The 19908-nt window shown below is 39.9% G+C and overlaps 1 protein-coding gene across 9 annotated transcripts in view; it reads left to right on the plus strand.

The window, feature by feature from the left end:
* The window catches only part of neo1a (neogenin 1a), a 312642-nt gene that overhangs the window by 96206 nt on the left and 196528 nt on the right, over positions 1-19908 (plus strand). For all 9 annotated transcript variants that reach the window (XR_008649252.1, XM_055232509.1, XM_055232511.1 and 6 more), the window contains exon 2: positions 11714-12040. Coding sequence is in view for 8 of the 9 variants with exons in the window: in XM_055232509.1 (XP_055088484.1) it covers positions 11714-12040 (327 nt within the window). In the remaining variant the exon portion in view is untranslated. The remainder of the gene's footprint in view (positions 1-11713; positions 12041-19908) is intronic.

Raw genomic sequence — 19908 nt, forward strand, 5'->3', positions numbered from 1 at the left:
CCAGCTGAATACCCATCTCTGTGAAAGCAACAATGTCCCACTCTTCCTCCTCCTCCTCCTTCTCTCCATCTTCTCCCTCCTCTTGTCTAATGCCACGCAGTTGAGCGTTCAGTCTCCAGTCTCGGGCTTTATTTCCCAGAGGTGAGTGCGGTGATAGAGGAGCTTTAGAACGCAGATGCGCGACACAGAGGCTAAATGAAACCGTGCAGTGATGAAGAGCGCGTGGGCGAGGTAAATCCAACAAAGTTTAGGCCAATTTAAAAGAACATGTTTGGTAAAGTCAACTTTTATGATGTTTTAATCGTGGTGTGTTTGAGTATATGAAAAAACATATCCAAACTTTTGACAATGCCACTTGGGGAGATGATGTAGATTCTGGATTGATGTGAACCCATTTGGTCTGGTCACATACTAAAATCTCAAACTTGAATTAGATACTAAGGAATAGACTTGATACTTAATACTGATTCTGATACCACAAGGATAATTAAGTCTGTGCTCGTCTATGTGGCCCAAAACTCACTGACAGTTGAAAAAAATTCATAACTCTTTTGTTTCTAAGCATTTTTCTTTTATTTTTTCAAAGCATTTAGAACGACTCTTCCGACATTAACATGAGCAAAAACAGCACCGAGGAACGAACCCTCATTGTACAGTGGTACTTTGAGTCACATGGGTCAAATTGAGTCACCATCGACATTTTAATACCAGAGATGCCCCAAGTGTAAATGCCATTAAAGGAATAATACGTCGTTTTCAAAGACAGGGGGCAAACGACTTAAAATGTAATATTGAGGATCAAATAAGAGCCATAAGCCCGGAAATGCTTTCAAATGTTATACAAAGTGTGTTGGATCAGGCTATTCAATGCTAAACTGAAAAAGGTGGACACTTAAAAAACTTCCTCCAGTTTAAGTAGTGATAAGTTCAAGTGTAAGTGAACAATTATAACCGTATATATTGCCAAAAATCTCGTACGGTTCAGTTTACCTACTGCTAAAATTTGGTGATTATCAGTTAAGAATTATAGGAGCTATTGAAGATTTAAAAGTACTCGTTCTGATACAGCGCAAGATCATTCAGGAAAGGTTCATTTCTGTCCTGTGAATGGGACTTTTTTGGTATCCATCCCTGCTCAAATGAGTATCTAGTTTCTGTACTAGTTTTAGTATCGATTAGTGGGTTTAGGATTGTCAAAATAGATACTTTGACAACACTAAACCCACGTATAACTATCTATGTAAGCAGTTAAAGCAGTTCTTCTTATTTTGTTGGTTTTAGCCAATTTAAAGTCTTTCTGTTTGCTGTCTATGGACCATGTACCAGTTGGGTGTTAGTCAAGGCCCCTCACCCAATCCAGGCCTTCAAATACAAAGTGAAATCCAACCAGTCCACAAAAACATGCCCATAAATACACGCGTTATAAGGGGTGTAAAAAATAAATTATACACAGATACTAATCAATACTAGAACTAGTACTGAAACTCGATACTCAGTCACATAAGCAGGAAAAATATTGGATCTTTCCTGAAGGGGGAAACTTGTATGTGTCCTCTATCTGCACGTTAAGGCACTGGCAACCCATGTTTAGTTGTGATTGTAAGATAAAGAGTTTTAAATTTTAATATCATGACATGACAACACTAAAATGTAGATTATACAACCGTTGGAACAAGGATGAAATACATTGCTAGGTCTGCAAAAGTATGAAAACAGCCATATGACTCCTAACAGTGATGTATTGGAGGAGTTATCGTGGTGTGATGGAGCAGCAGAGGAGGCAGCGCTCTGAATGAGATGCCCCGGTTCATTACGAAGCCCTGGCATCTCCAGCATGTGAATGTGAGAAGGACAGTTCCATTCAGAGCTGGGAATGAGCCTGTTATGTAGACCTCAACCCCATGTAGAGCTAAAGTGGATCACATCTAAGAGCGATATATGCTGTCCAGAATAGCTCCTCTCAAGTCTTTAAAGCACATTTACAGGGTTTTACCGTAAAGAGTCCAGCCATTAGTCCGTCTCAGCTTACTCCACTGCAATAACAGAATCTATGTAGGAGAGTTGGTGGAAAGATTATTGCAATTTGAATGGTTACAATTAGTGACTGCGAAGGCTTTAATGCTGCTATCCGAACTTTTATTTGATTTGATTTGTCAGATGGCAGATGTGAAACTTCCGCGACCCCTCACCTGACTCCTCCCCTCTTCCCTCACCTGACTCCTCCCCTTTTCCCTCACCTGGCAGCATCTAGTGGTGTTACATGAGAATACAACATCGCCAGGCCAGGTCTTTTTGTTGCAGTATTTGCCAGGAAAAAGCAGTTTGCAATACAGCGAGGATGGCAATATATCATTTCTACAGTTATAATCTATTTTTTGGTTTTCAGGTACTAAAATGTGATTATGTCATACTCTCAAATAGATCAAAGTTTCCCTTTAATTACATTGCACTTTGCCATGAAATGTCCAAAAGGTGAATCCACAAATGAACCTGATCATTTCTGTTGCACACTAGACCCAAGAACTCACTGTATTACAACAAAAATCTGCATTTTAGCAACATTTACTTGGTCTGCCCCCATCTGCATTAAATAACCTACAGAATTTTGTTGTGATGCCGTCTGAAATCCAGTAATAGGCATGTAACAATTTCGATACAGCGTAGACTATTGAAACTGCCACCATGCCTATTCATTCGACTCAAAATAGTGCAACACCTCCTGGTTCACGTCAACTACAATACAATCTTAAATGTAGTATAATAGAGCTGGACAATACATTTCCGTGCGGTTTAAGACATTACGTTTTTATGTAATTACTATGAATCCATCATTTGGTTTGAATTGACGTCCGTAATCAGTCAGTTCCAGATAATCCGTTTTTTCCCTAAATTGATTCTGAATCTCTTTAACAAACTATCGACGCATTGATTATTGATCCACTTTCCCAGCCCACACACAAATATACCATTGATTTTTCTTTCTTTCTTCTTATTTTCTTCTTATTTTCAGTCTGAATTTGACTTCCATTTAGCATCTTGACTCTCCGTCGCTGCTGTATGAAACCTGCTCTATCCTGCTGTGCTCGGGCCACAGCGCCATGTTGGGGCTTGTGTTGCAGAATAGCTCCTTCTTCTTTGGAGTGAGGTGGGCTCTGTCTCGAGTGCAGCCGCTCGATAAGCAGCCCAGTCAATGTGGCGGCTCCCAGGGGCCAGTCAATGAGCCGGGAGCTTCCTGCAGGACGGGGACTGGGGGGAGAGGGGGGTAGAAGGGGGGAGAGGGCAGAGGACAGGAGGGCTTTGTGCAGGGGCCCGGTGCACTCAAAGAGACTAGAAAGAGCACTCTATATGTACCTTAAAGAGTCTATTCTATTAACCTGTATTTAGATTTTAAAGAATTTCATGCACAACAACAGAAAGAGAAGGTACTGAGTGAGTTTGCTAAAGATTTAAGGTTTAATCTGCTTTTTTCCCATACGACTACGCTTTTTCCTTGTATATTTTGCATAAATACTTGTTTTGGCATGAAGTCACGGCCAGATCATAGAGGTAATGAATTCTTTGAGCTCTTTTGCCAAGGCCCCTTTCAGTCAACCGAGAACTCTGACATTTTGCTTCAGTCTAGCATCTTTTTATTTTTTTTTAACGAATCCTTCTAGTTATAATCTCTGACGCCCATGGATCATTCAGTTATATTTTGGACATTTTAAATTGCAATATTGATCTAAAACGACTTGATACAAGAAACGAGTCCGCTGACATTTGGTCGAAAACGTCAACGCTGATTTGTTTTGGTCCCGCCTAGCTGCAGCAGGTTTTTTTTGTTTCATTTGTGCCAAAATTGCGACGCAGTGCAGCCGTATCCTATGTGTATCAGTGCTTTTAAGAAGTATAAAAGTCAAAGTATGTACAGAGCAGTGGGCGTATGTGGGTGGGAATTTATATATAAATCTCTGAAAAGATTTTGCACTTTTTCGACGAGGGATACGATAACCTCAGCTTGTAAAATACTGATACTATGGCTAGAGGTCAGACTATTCTTACTACGAGAAGGTTCCTGGTTCTATTCTCACACAAATGTCTTCTGTCTTTCTGGCTCTACAGATCACAGCTGACACGATAATGTGGTTTCTGACAAGCCGCCGCGGAGAGCTCTGCGTTTTAGCCGGCGTTTTAAAGTAGTCTTGTAAAAGGCATGGCTTTTTCAATCGCGCCTTAAAGGGACGTTTTAAAGGCATGTTCATGTGTCATTAAGGAGCTCATCCCTGACATGAGGCAGATCTGTGTTTTTAAATCCACTTTCTGGTGCTGCTGCAGAGCGTTATGACGTGCACGCGAGGTTTCAGTTCAAGAGGATTTGTACTTGTTTTTAGATCGTAAGGTTTGATTCAAGGAGTACTTTTGTATTTAGTAGATTTATTTGAGTGTCTATTTCACTATTTTATGGAGAATATAATCGTGACAGGCCTATGGAGAACTGCCCCAGAGCATCCCCTGACTTAGACCCTCGTACTCTGCAAGAAAAAAAAAAAAAAAAAAAAAAAACAGTGGGGAAAAGACAAATCTTGAGGAGAACCACAGTGGAGACTCGCTGCAGATGTGTCCAGGACTAACGCATCCATTTGCGGATAAAAACTACAGCGTTAGCAGTTTTTTTTAATGCTGAATAAGAGCGGATATTTTTTTGTTTTTGGAGGAAATAATGGTACTTCCAAAATTGCTGCCTGTTCGATTTGCTAATTCAAATTGCGGTTTCGATTTGACTGTAGGCCTGTCACGATAATGACTATATCGACTTATCGTTCAATATATGAAAGATATGAAAGATGCGACACTCTATTTTGGGCCTCAATATTTATCGTGAGTACTTTTTCTTTGCAAAACTGGAGAGATTTGGTGTATTTTTATTGTAATATAAGATCTGTGGAGCAATGGAATTTGTCCCTTTTATGCAGGGGTGGAACAAGTACTCTATTTTGTTTTGCTCCAGTATCTGTACTTTTACTTTTATTTGAGAATTTTGTTTCCTAAGTAAAAGTCCCAGTTTAAAAATGTACTTTGCTTTGATTTTGAGATCTAATAAGGCTCCAAATGTAGAGATTTTGGTAAAGATTCGTGCTGCATTTTGTTCAACAGAAACAACTGAATCGCTTTCTTCTAGTTGGTTTCATTTGTGTATTTTTATATGCTCAAATTATGAAGTTGATCAAAATAAACCCTCAGCCTTTTCAGCAGGTCTCAAGCAATAATAAAAAACACTTTTACTTTTGAGTCCAGTTCCAAAATGTAGTGGAGCAGAAAGTACAGAAATTCCTCTCAAATGTCGTGAAGCCAAAGTAAAAAGTACAGATACCTAAACATTTTACTTTAAGTACAGTACTTTAATACTTTTACTTTGTTACATTCCACCACTGCTTTTATGGCTAATTATTGGTTCATTCTGCTGTTTATTTGTTGCAGTTCATGTCTTGAATGAAACAGTCTATTTAAAAATGTTTTACTGGGATCATCTCACATTATTTAAATCTTAATCAGTGACTTAAAGTAGTTTCAAAACTGTCATTTATCACAATATTTCTCTGTAGCAATATATTGTGCTTCCAAACTTGTTATCGTGACAGGTCTGTTTGATTGTGATTAATCGTACAGTCGACATACTGTCTTGGGAAGGCTCATAGTCTGGAAATACGTGCCTGCTCTGCCCAGTCTTTTTCTAGTTATTTTTGCACATTTTTAACCATTCTATACTTTAAATTATAGAAAACTCTCCCAAAGTCCTTTCCCTATGCTCATTCCTATCCTTGAATATTTTCGTGAACGTATGATTGCGTCCTCCAAGTATCAAAAGGTGAACACACTTATTCTGTGGGTTATTCTGGAGCGTCTGTCTCAGCCTTGGGACTGTTACAGCGTTTTGTCAAGGCCGCACTCACATGATCAACACAAGTAAACATGAAAATCTGCTGAAAGAAAGACATTTTACCCTTTTGGCACAGTCATGAGGTAGAGAGGTTTGGTTTGGGCACCATGTTGGTTGTTTCGCACAGTCTCTCCGTCTTCATTTTTCATATTTCAGTTTGAAGTTGTGTTAGGTGTTCAACTCAAGTTAATATGCTGGAATTAATGTGTTGGCTCAAATTGGTTTATCCGCACGGTGTTCCTCAAAGTCCCAAAGATAATACAATTTTTGCTTGGTCTGAAATGGTATTGTTGCGATATAACATTTTTAAACTCAATTTCGATACTAAGGAATAGACTCTATACTTAATATTTCAGGTAGTCGTCCAGGTAGGTTCCATAGTGTTTCATGTTAGACTTGTCATGATTATTACTGATTTGACTTGTGTGTACTTTTTCTTTAGAGTACTTGGAAATTTTTGGTTATTTTTTGGCAATATAGTATGATTTAAGCCGTAAAAGGTTGAATAAATAACTTCTATGAATCATTACAGACGCAAACTAAGAACAAAAGTGTTTCATTCTGCTGCTTATTTATTGCAGCTCATGATTTATTTAACAATATTTGATATATTTATTTTATTGTATTGTTTAGAATAGTTTTTGTGGTTTAAATCTGCTCTTGGGTTTTGTGTCAGTGGAACAAATGAGTTTCAATATTATCGTTTACTGTCTTTTTGTTTAAATTTGTTATCATGACGGGCCTGTTCATGGGTGTATACTCTTCTATGTGGTCTTATACTTTTAGATATACATACACTGATTCTTTTTGTATTTCTCTGTATAAATAGTTGTGTTCAGAGTGCAGTTTGGGTTAGATACATCGACATACTTAATAGTGTTAAGAGTTTTTGCCACGCCCCCTTTTTAGTCAACCAATCAATCGGTAGGAAATGTCTTTAGTTGACCAAGAATTTCTTTACGATACAGTTTCTTCACATTTATTTAACCCTCTCTTAACCTGAAATTCACATCAACTACACAAGCTTATTTCACTTATCAAATGAAATCATCTTTCCGCCATCACCATAACCGCTCCGGCCACATGGGTGTTGTGTCAACCAGTGAAAGCAGATGGTTTTGGCTGAAGCTAAGCCCTCCCCTGCTGCTCTGTTGATGGGGCAGACCTGCATTAGCGGCTGGGCGGTGCCTATGACACCCTCTCCTTATCAGGCTGTGATTCAGAGACTCAGAGGCTTCCTGTCCCGGTGGACCGCAGCCAGACCGGGCCGGAGCTGGTGCCAGGGTTTGGGCTTCGGAGAGCGGAGGAGATGATGAGGCCAGCATGGGGCCGATGGTTCCTCCCACTGTCCGCCGCTCTGCTGTCTGCCCATCTGTCGCGAACAAGTGCAACAGAATACATTTACACTGGTTTGCGAGAGGATTGTAGTGAGTCCAAGGATGAGAATCAAAGGGAACTGAGTGACCTTCTGGTTAAAAATATTCAAGCCATGTTTTAAAAGAGCATGTTTTAATTTTGATTGCTTTTATTGCACTGAAAAACTCTGTTGGGCTTGCCTTTCCACAAACCTGACTTGACCTCTTTGATCCTCCTGCTAGTTTTCATGGAAATATTTGGCTATAATCTCCCACAGTATGGCATAAAACGTATCTATGTGCATGGAGAATGTTCCGAACTATAGTTTTAACTTTTTGTTTCAATGTAATGCATACCATGAAAGTTACATATTGTACCTTTTAAGATTTATATCATATCCATATCCAAGTGCTCCTTTGTGTTTTTTCAGTCCATTTTAAATTTTTGGCATCTGATTACTCACAAAAAAAAGGGAGAAGTAATTCACTTTTTTGTAAAACAATATTTTTGGATGTAACATTTCTAGTGGATGGTCTGTCATGGTGATGCTGCCGTGTCTGTAATAGTCCACAATATGGCATTAAACTTATTTATCCCCATGAAGACTAGAAAGTGATGTCTCTGGGCCAAGTTGCAGGTCAGATCTGCAGAGAGGTGACAGTAAAAATTCATGCTTTCTGAGGTATTTGATTCAATAAAAACACACAGTAATTGAATGAATGCAAGATGGATTTTTCATTTGCAACTCAGTTTTGCCCCGAATGCTCAATTGCCTGAGGACTTTTAAACGCTCATGTTTGAGCAGTTTTGTGGCATCAGCAGATCTAAACTTTGGTGTCTGGAGATGGGACTCATTCATCTGTCACTAGTGCGTCATTAGTGCTACAGAGCCACTCTCTCTGCATCCTGATGCTCCAGTAAACCTATAGTAAACCCAAAGAGGAGTTTTACTGCAATCTGTTCTTGTACAAACATCGACTATTTTATATTTTTGTTTCTGTGTCTAAGTTTGAAGGGTTTGGACTAAAAAGTAATGGTGAAATGGACAATATATGGATGGGAATAACTGTGAAATCAGGGGAGTGTTTCATAATTTGGAAATGGACATTAACACTTGTTCAATAATGGCACATGCAATGAAGCTAAAGATGTTTTATTCTATTGTAAAAGTGTAATATTGTAATATTGTAAAAGTACAAGAAACTATATTATATCCCTAATAAACATTTAAAATAATCTGTACTAAAATGAGCATTATCATAATTTTCGGGCCTTCTTTGATATTGATAACTATTGGATATCGACATCATATTTTTGTTTAAATATGATGCCATGTGTTCTGTCTGCACCATATCCACTCTTCTATCTTTGTCTCTGGTAATTATGTACAATTTGTGTTCCAAGGTAAAATAATTGACACTTTCCATCTGATGTCATCAACAATCCTTGAGGGTGGGAAGCTAACTGCAAGCACTACTCTGTCTGAAGCTCTGTTACTCAAGTTAAACTTAATCTGAGCTTTTTTTGAACACAATCTGACCATTAGCCAACAGTTTTTCAGTTCAGAACCATGAATGCTCGTATTGATCACAGACTCCTTAAAATGTGTTGTTTAAATCAATCATTTATTTTTTCTGATCTTGAAACGTTTTTGTCTGCGTTTGCTAATGTGTGCGTCGTGTCACCATGGCAACTACTGAACATTCCACCCATAGAGTTACACGTCGAACACCCCCAGCGTGGTGCAGCTGCAAAGTATCAATACATTACTCGACTCTTGCGATGGGGCCTCATTACGTACTGCTATAAAATGTACTTTTGCACCAAGACATGCAGTTATTTCAAGTAACCTCCTGAGCCCTTCATGTTAATTCAGCAATGAGATGAAATAAACAATGCGCTTTGATTCCCGCTCTCGGCTCTTTCCGCTGCTTTATTTGCCAATCCCATGTATTTAAATAAATGGGAAGAGGACACACACAAAGAGGAGTTATTCATCAGTAAATCAGATGTCTGCAGAGCGGTGAAATGCATTTTGTCCCTTATGTGCGAACGCAAATAACTGAGAGACGCACTCATTTCGGGCGGCGTTCTGCTCTAATTGTCACAGCTTTGGAGAGTGGGGACAGGCGGCCATGTTGTCCCTGCACCAAACCACTCCCTTCTCCTCGTCTGGGTCTACACAGGAGACTATGACTTGAGACAGTATATGTAGTTTTTTCCTGACAAATATTGTGTTTAATGTTAGGGCTGCATGATATGAGAATGATATAAGATGTGATACTCGATAAGTATGTTTAGTACTAGTAATAATGGCAACCCAAGAACAATATAGGACCTAAAATCTTGAATAAAATCTGCTTTTTATCCATTTACTTTCCAAAAAAACTGTACATTTCTGCAAAATGAAGAGCTTTATATTGCTGCCATATACTTATGTTTTGCGATATCAGTTTCTACATCAGCCAACATTGCGATATCGATATGTTTGCTATATATTGTGCAGCGCTAATTAGTGTTACGATTTAAGTCTACATTTTTACATTATATAGAAGACTTTAGACTTTGGCAAGAATAGAATATGTTAACAAAACCCATAATCTCATGTATTTGAGGACAGATCTAAAATACATGGTGAGTAGAATTCGTACATAATACCCCGTTGAGTCACAGATGGTCGAGCAGGTGTGCATTGTGTCCTTGGGCAAGACACTTCACCCACCTGATAAGTTGTGGTCTGGAAGGCTGTTGGTATGCATTGGCAGCCACTTTTCAATTAGTCAGCTCCAGGGCATAGTAGTGCAGTGTGCAGAGTGAAAGAGGGTGAACAAGGCTTGGATGGTAAGTTAGTTGGTATTTGCCAATTAAGATTGTTCAATTTGTATTCAATCCAGTTGCAGATAGTCAACCTCGAGGCTCTAACTTGGCTCCGCAGGTGTAAAAATAACCTTCCCCCTCTGTTCCTCCTTTCTTCCTCATCTTCATCCTTATTTCCTCCTCATTCCCAACTCTCTTCTTCCCTCTCTTGTTCCCTTCCTCTTCTTCTCTCCATCCTCTCTCCCTCCACTCTTCTCTTTTCCTTTTCTCGTCCTTCTCTCCTTCCTCTCTCTACCTCTTCTCTCCCTCCCCTTCATCCTCTCTTGTCTCCTCCATCCTCTCTTCCTCTCACTTTCCTCAGGAGATGTACCATTTCCATACGAGATCTGGGCATATTTTAAACCTGCTCCTTCATTCACACACTCCTTCACTCGGTCGGATGCATTATTAAAACCAGCTACACTGGCTTTAATTATTTCCCCAGCCCCTCTCTATCCCCGCAGTCCCAATAATTGGTGTTATTTATCTAAACAATAGCGGCGCGTGAGTGTAAGGGAGCGCTTGAATTATGAATGAGGACAAATGCAGAGCGATTAGGCGGGCGGTGACTTGGGCATGAGCCACCACACTGCAGCGCACCCTACCTCCCCTCAGGAGCGCAACTGTTGCCTCTCTGCTCAGCATAAGCCCGACGACGCAGGGTTAAATCTGTCAGTTCGTTTAATTCTAATTCTACTGGGGCGTGTGGGCTGGTAATGAAGAGCCTGGAGGTTCGTGGGGTAAAGCAAGCCAGTGTTTCAAATCTGTTGTGAGTATATTCAAATGTGCACTGTGTAACTTTTGGGCTTGTCCCCACGGAGATACCTGTAATGTTCCACAATGTGGCATTCAACCTTTAGCATTATTTCCATAACGGGTGCTTTTATTGTTCGTATAACAGCTCATTACCACAAATTAATACGTTTAATACCATAGTCTGGTACATTCACATCGCCATAGAGACGAGATGTTGTAGTAAGGCAACAGTTGCTGGTTTTGTCCACAGGCAAAGCATTTCTGTAAATGAGCCTATTATAACGACGCTAGCTTCTCTTTAATAAATCTTGAGTGCTGCACAGTGGTCACCCACTGCCCCTGAGTGGTTGAGCCATTAGCAGTGAAGGATTGCCCCGATGCCCTCATGGGACCAATACATTGGACCTTAGCTGTAAAAACCTGTCAAATGTGTATTGTATTGTAGAAATACATTGTCTTCGTATCATCGTCATATTACATCGGGCTGAGGTTCACTCAGTCATTTCTTCATGTTGGCTGCACTAAACGAAGCAAAGGATTACAGCCAGAGTAGTTCTCTTCTTTTTAGTGTGACGTTACAACAGAATAATGTATTTAAGGCACAGGAGCTTGTGATTCACTATTGTTCATTAATGATTGAGATTTCTGACGATGCATTTATTATAACTATAATGACTATGATGACTATTTTATGCTTGAGTTTGTATAAAAAACTGAACACAGCAGCTTGTGAGAATGAATGAGTTATTTGCACATTTTGCATGTTGACAAGTGCTCATAGTAAAACCTGATATATTTAATGTATTCTGTTTTTGTCTCTGCCTCCAGGTTCCCCCGCCCAGCCCTTCACCCCTTTCTGGTTCACGGTGGAGCCCCAGGACGTGGTAGCCACTCGGGGCAGCCCCGCTCTGCTCAACTGCTCGGCTCACAGCGGAGCAGCCTCATCCCCTGTCAGGATAGAATGGAAGAAGGACGGCACCTTCCTCAGCCCCGCAGCCGACGACAGGCGACAGGTGCTCCCCGACGGCTCCCTGCTCTTCACCCACGTGGTCCACTCCAAGCACAACAAGCCGGATGAGGGGATGTACCAGTGCGTGGCCACTATGGACAGCCTGGGCTCCATCTCCAGCCGCACCGCACGGCTCTCTGTAGCAGGTCAGTCACACACATGCAGCTGAGAGATGCAGCTCTGAGAGACGCAGCTCTGAGAGACGCAGCTCTGAGAGACGCAGCTCTGAGAGACACAGCTCTGAGACACGGGAGTTTATTTGACTGTTTTGTTTTCACTCATCTACTCTTTAGTACAGTTTTATCATGAGGTGTAAGTGGGCTGTGGTGTTAAACTGATGCTGGGTTCAGAATGGATTGCCTGTAGAAGTTGGCTTCATTAAAATGTTATGCTACATTTTTCACGGTTAAACATTTCAATTGTGTAGCTATACAGTTTGGAGATTTGGAGATGATACATTTGAGATTTTCTGTTTAATGCAGGTGTATGCTCTAACACAAACACTGTCAACTTTTTCCCAGTGATGCTCTGAATGAGTGACAGGTGGTTGTAACCAATCACTGTGAAGTCTCAGAAGAAGCAGATGGTTTCAGCCTATGTATCTTCTTAAAGAATTATTTGTAAACCGCAATATTCATCTTAAATGGCTTCATAATAGTACTGAGACCGTTGACCTCCTGTTCAAAACCACAGAACTGACAAGTCCCGCCTCTTGATAGAGAAATTCACTTTAGCAAGCTGTGGATTTTAATTTTGAAAAATAACTACATGACATGTGTTGACTCAGTAATTTCTTAAATTCGACAGTTTACAATTGCAAGTACAAAGCTGTAGGCGGAGATAGGGGATGGGTGAAAACAGGAATTTTTCCAAACACTCAAACCTTGGATGAAAGCCCTTTAAATGCAATGTAAATTTAGTACGTTTACATGTATTATGTTCAAATCCTATTTGTGACCAAGACCACATTGCCCTCCCTAATTATACATTTTGCTTAAAGTGGGGACAAACACCTAAACTCCACCCACAACCATACTTTAAATGAAGAAGTGAAGCAGTACTTGGAGGACCAAAGAAAAGCGTGAGGGGAGGAGGAGGGGCGTGGTCTGGATACAAGAGGAACAGTGTGATTGGTTGAAAGGAGTTGGATACCTGCAGGGGAGTCCCGTGTGAAGTCACATTTTACATGAAGTTGCAGCGGTCACTAGAACCACGAAACAAGTAATTTTTATCTAGGTTTTTGACGAGAAAGCTGCAAATGTATCTAGTTTGCACTAAAATGACCAAAACCCCACTAGAAACAGTAGACAATGCTATTAAAACAACAGTTATACAATTCAGTAGCGAAAAAGGGTGATTTAGTGTTTAGTTCCACTTTGAACTGAACTAAACAGGAAATTCCCAGAGCTCCTCAACTCTATCATTCAATTATTTTTTATTGTGTACAGGAAAAATTCTCAAGTTGTAGCTTACCCTTATAATCAATATTCCTGTTCCCTTGTATCCCTTTCTCTGTGTTCATTGAAAGCCCCTTGCTCTGGGCTGAGCTCCCTTTCGGATAAATGCTTTTACTTGTTGAGTAGGTGACCCGACTGAGTGTGGAACAGTAAGTGACGTGGGATTATGAGGTGTCTGGAGCCCGGGCTGTGCTCTGAAATTGAATTTCAGCAGAGCAGAGGTGCCGGAGAATGCACTTAGCTGCGCGTTTCAGTGTGGAGCAGGGACTTAAAGAGGCTCCGGAGAGGCCCTGTGTTGACAATAGGACCGGAATGTGTAAACTTGGGCTTCTCGGGACCCCTTAGGACGTATTAGAGGAGCCTTTATACTGGGAGACATGAATTGCAGGTTTTAGACATGATTTTGTGCTTTGTAAATATGCTGTTGTTATAGTTGTGTAGAGCTAATTTATTGTCTTAAACTGGGTCAGACCACCTTGTTAGAGTTGGTTTAAAGTTGTGTAACTGCTTAGACGACCTCCTCCCAAGGTACATGTTTCATAAGAAAATCATATTGGGCCATATTCAAACCCCTCTCATTGTTAGCAGTGTGATTCTTCCCACAAGCCTAATTCACCCATGCTCCCACCCGACAACTCTCCATAAATAACAAATGAGTATCTATAAGTACGATATAAGTGTAATAAGTATAAATATGATACAAAACAATACACTACAACTTTACAAACCTGATGCGATGTGCAGTAGTTTCATTAGCAGGATGCACGTTGATTGTGCTCTGATTGTGCTCTGAAGGGGGAGTGACTTAGCTTGGAAGCAGGGGGAGCAGAGATGGGGTATTAGCAATTAATACTCCATAGAAGTGTAATATACAAATCCTGAGAAGGGAAAGTTGCTGTTTCCTTTTGACGCAGCAAAGAAACCCACCCAGGATCTTAGTCAACAGGAGTACCTAGATGGAGGAGAACCTACAGAAACCAACACAACCTACAGAATGGCCGTCTTCATCAGAATGAGGCTACACTTCTGACCACTGTTCTAATATGGCAGAAGAATATATTTAGATTACAGAATCAGTAAAGCTGCACACTCAGAAATCGGCCTGATGAAAATTGATTTCTGTCTGAAAGATGAATCGCATTGAAACCGAAATAGCACCTTGAAGGGTCATAAATCGTGAAGGCTGCAATAGGCTGCTTACCCCGTAGCTTAGACCCTTACAAACATTTTCTGATAGATGTTTGATTGAATTTTGTTTAAGGAAGTGTGTGTTTAGAATTGAAATGTGACAAGTGCATTGCAAAATCGTTCAGGCTAAAGCTGTACCTTTATGAAAAATATAAATTTATATATATATTTTTTTTTGACAATCATAGCGATTTTTGTTCTAATAATATGATTCTGTTCAAAGTTCACATTTTAAACACGGGCATAAGAATTGGCAAAAAGATATATGAACTGACCATAGACTATAAAAAAGTGAACTAAGCGAATGTGACGTCATCCATCGCGTTCAGCTCCAGTCAAATGAAGCTAATCGAGGCTAGAGCAGTTACAGGGGCCAATCTGGAGCTGACTTCCATATTTGGAATTTCGTCCACGAGTATCATAGCAACCAAAGCGCCAATCTGGAGAAAAGCTGTTTCAAAGTAACGCCTCTTCCCGCCTGCACTATTAATTAGTTTAGCAGGGAGCAGGTGCTTAGCAATGCTGTCAATCAGACCTGTTGCTAAAGCTAGCCGAAGCAACCTCTGGGAAAGAAAGCGTTTGATTTGTCTGTTATTAATGTTCATATCTTGATTTACAGACACAATAGGGAAATAAAAACACCTGGAGGCTCACTGCAGCAGTTACAGAGAAAAGGACGACAGTTTTTCAATGTAAAGTGAATTGGAGCCAGAGTCAATGGAACCGGAAGCACGACCATGATCACTCCACTGGAACGCAATGGCTAGCTACGTCCATTTATATATACAGTCTATGAAACTGAGACTGAACACAAGAATCACATTTCAGAACACGTTTGTACTGATCTAAACTAACAGAGTTATGTTTTTTACGCAGAATAAGACAGAAGATTTTGTCATTTGTGGAGGAAATTGTACCACTTCAAAAATTAGCAATTTGCGATTTGACTTTGCAATTTGATAAAAACGCTGCAATTTCAATTTGATTTTGATGAATTGTGCAGCCCTACTGACCGCTTCGCAACTGTGCTGTACCAATATAATATCCACACAGAACCGTCTCAATGAAAATGGATTTTTGTTTCCGATTGCAATGAAAACACAATATAACAGTTTGATTGGGCACAAATGACAAATAGAAACCCTGTGATTTAGATGTTTTTGAACAGATTCTGAAACGCGCATAGTTTAATGGGAATGGGATGGTACAAAACACAATAATATCATGATAAAAAGGTTTGACAGTAACCCTTTGTGGGATATTTTATATACTCATGAGAATCGCCAACAGAGATGATCCCCATTTTGTCACCAGAATGTGCAGAACAAACCTACTTCTCCCTGATGATCTCTTCTGGATGGTTGTTGTTTTTATTTATAACTAAATACAGTACTAGAGAATCAGAAGACTTTTATTGCCATTGTCAGTGAACACAACTCACAAACTAGGAACCTTCTGTGGTGATAAATTGCAACATAAATCACTGAATAATAATAATAATAATAATAATATATAAGTAAAAAAATATCTTCTCAGTCTTTAATTCAGTTTAAGAATAGACTGAAAACCCAACCTCTTCTCCCTGGCATTTAATACTAGCTGGACAGAACAACTTATTAGCATTTTTTTGTTTTCTTTCTTGTGCATCTGTATATTAGTTTATTGTTGAGTTTTATGTGAAGGTGTGTTGTTTCAAATGTGCTATATTCAATTAAAGTTTATTTATATAGCAGTTATTTAAATTTGGAACTGCCCGTCATTTTAATCATTATCGTGATATTATCATTAATCGCAATTATTTTGGCCATGATAATCGTGACAGCAAATTTCAATATCGTCAGTTGCCTATAGTTCATTGATTATACCTGTGTTTAGATTGTAATATTCGCCCAGAACTTCACGATTCTACATGTTTACAAAATTATTTAGCCCTAGCGCTTTGTAATACCGCTACACTGAGTTTGCCTTGATATTTCCATTTCCCCACCATTATATTCAAAGCCAGCAGCACGTGGAATCCGCCGAAAACACCGAACCCATTTGTCCACGATCAACACCATCCAATCAGTCTCATTCACGGCGCCCCACTCCTCACTCGCGCTTAAGCACCCATGTATCTGAGGGTGCTGACAGGAGCACAATAAAAGGGTTAATGACGATGGAGAGGGAGCACGCCATTAGGGACCCTGACGCAGGAGCTCGGGTGGAGCCGCTGACCTCTCACATGTAATGACCATGGCAGTCACGCACGGCTGCTCCGACACACGGGCTCATATCGAACATGGAGGGTTGCCAGATATGAAACCGCACGTATCCACTCTTTGGCGGTAATGCGTTCTTCTCCTAACTGAAGTGAGTTGGCAAGCAATTTTGTTTGATTTTGGGTCTAATTCACGGGGCTGTACCTGATTTTTACTGTCTTAAAAACATGAAAAACAGAACTAGTTCATTTTAAACTGTTTACAGAGGTCCAAAGATATTCCTCACTTACTTACTTACTCACTCATTCCGACCATCCTAGTGTGTATAAGCGCTTGTCACAACTCTCACTCGTCAGGGGGAGTTTTGCCGTAACTGTAACGCTAACAGCAACTAGCATGCTATCACGCACTTCCTGATTCTTGGACAATAAAATGCTTTATAATTAGATGCAGACAGCACACAACAAACTTATTCAAAACAGAAAAAAACGGCTTCAGAACTTTTAATATTAATAAAAATTCCCATGCTACTTGCATTTTTGGGAACTTACCATTATCCTCCTAAGACCCGAGCTCTTGTGTGACAGGCTTTATTAATTTCTCTTTGTTATTTGGGCTGATTGGGACCTGATGAGGTAAAAACAAAGAATTATCTTTTGAGATGATGCAGTTTCTGAGAAATGTGATGTAAAACAAATGTCCTCATATGTGGACATTTTAATCATTGCGATAAAACATTTGAATAATGATTTGCAAAAACTATTTAAGTGCCTGAACACAACAACATTTGTCCTGAATGTAAAAACAAAATGAGAAACAACAACTGTGCCTCTTGGAACAATGTGTCTCATGTGAAGAGCTGCAGAGAGGTGCAGAAAGATGTGCCTTCACAAAAATAAATAAATAAATAAACTATTGTGAACATTCTAACCTCTTAAAAATATTGTAAATTGAACATTTTTGCATTGTTGCTGTTCTTGTATGGAGGTTAAATATAATACTAGCACCTCTAACAGATGTACGTTTTGTGGTCTCCTTCATAACTAATTTCTTCATCTAGTTCCGTTGCAAATTTAAGAAACATATTTATTAGCAACATGTTATAGCCATGTTGTTAACTTGTTATTTTAAGATTCTTTGCTCCCTGTGTTTCTATAGTGTAACATTAGGGATATAGTGATAAAACAGACCACAGGGAGATTTTTACACACAGTTTCCAGTTGCAAGTTTTTAAGCACTTGTCTTTTTATATGTTGATTATAAAACAAAAGCGGCTCCGAAAGATCCGTTCCGACCGAAAGTTCCGACCGCGGCTTCTCATCTGTCTGCAGCTCTGTATCAGAACTGTGTTTTTGTTGACTTGACTCGGGCCAGTTCCGGCGCAGAGGACAAATGGAGGAGTTGCTGACACGAGCTTATCACGGCACACTGACAGAAGCTGTACAGGTTTAGACTGACAAGGAGGATGGGACCGCGCGGACGAACAAACAAGCTATTTTACCATGAGAGGTCATTTGAAAGTTAGAGTTAAAATGTAAGTTAAAGTGGAGAAACTAAAAAGTAAACTGCCATAATTTAGCCTCCATTCAGTGTCCCAAAATCGATATCTGAAACCTATCCAACTGTAATTTCAACATTGTGGGACAAATAAAGGTTGATCTGGTCTTATATTGGTTTAAGGTAGGCTGATTGTGTTATGATAGTGCTCTGAAGACGGAGTGACTTAGCACAGAGAGCTTAGAGAGGGGGGGACTTATTCAACATGTTAATACGTTGTTTTCGGCAAATATAGCATTTTCAAAACAATAAAAGGTAGCATAGTGATCTAAATATGTTATGTGTTAGCTATTAATACCCCATAGAAGTGTAATACCTCCTCTTTAATTTCTAAGTACAATTACTTCACTAAACTATATACAAAATTGTTGTTGTTGAATCATTCTTTGCTGGGCCAACATGTCCGCCTTTTCCACATCTTCAAACGCTAACGTGATCAGGAGTACATAGCTATGGGAAAAACCCACTCAAACACTCAGACACAGGTAGAACATGCAATCTCTGCGACCTTCTGGTTTCGAAATTTGGTTCCATCCAGTATTAAAACCTCAAACACAGTCAAATTTAAACTGGCTCGCTCGACTGTCTCATATTGACATCCCTTTCTCCTCTCTTGTCTCAACGTGTTTTGCATATTACGCCTTGTACCCGTTTTGTATTATTCCTTTGTCAAATTCCGTTTCATCCCTTCAATTTTCCTTCTTGACTTTTGTCTTCCTTACCGCATGTCTCTTCTCCGGGCCTTTGTGCACATCCCGATAGAGCAAACCACCAGAAGCCTTTGAATCTGGGAGAAAAGCTTTTTTGGCCCAGTGGACTTGTGCATTCAGCCCGCGTCTCCCGGAGAAGGAGAAGGGAGGGGCGGGGAGCGATGTGCAGCTAAATGAGAATTGCCTTTAAACTGTGGGCTCCTTCTGTAGTCTGGGCTTTGAAGAGCAGCGGAGGTAAGCCCCACCCCCACTCTCAGGGAAAACCCCAAATCAGTGCGGCGTTTGTTTTAGCGAAGTGATGCCTCGTTTGAATGGTTCCTTAATGTGAACAGTTGCAATCGGATCTCGTTTTTTTTTAAAGAACCGGATCTTTTTCTTTCAAATTTGTATGCATTTTTTAATCCAGATTAACACTGAACCAACAGAAGAGTCAGCACAGAAGCAGAGCAGGTGACACGAGTGAGAGCTTTGTGCACAAAAAACATTTGGCTTCATAATAACAGTTAGTTTTTAAATTGTTATTATTGTAGTGCAGCAACTTATTTAGAATATGAGTTATTTGAAAGGTTAAACACACTCCCACTCTCAGTTTGAACCATTTAAAACAGATCTAAGCCTTGGTCATTTCTCTCTGATTAGTTTGTAGATAAAATGAGTTGAATCACATGGGCTTCTATCATATAAATAAACAGTAAATGAGCTAGTCTTTTTAGCGGCTCTTTGAAATGAACGGATCCAAAAGATTCAGATCCCCTAAAAGAGCTGAAAGTTCCATCACTAATTTGTTTCCCATTGCAACCTTGTCTAGCTGTGGTTTGGACACACCCGTAGTTTGTTCAAAGATTTAAAAAAGGAGGGACAAGGCTATTGTGTGAAGTGCAAGGAGTAGTTTGATGAATGG

The sequence above is a fragment of the Periophthalmus magnuspinnatus genome, chromosome 3, assembly GCF_009829125.3.
Source record: "Periophthalmus magnuspinnatus isolate fPerMag1 chromosome 3, fPerMag1.2.pri, whole genome shotgun sequence".
NCBI lineage: Eukaryota > Metazoa > Chordata > Actinopteri > Gobiiformes > Gobiidae > Periophthalmus > Periophthalmus magnuspinnatus.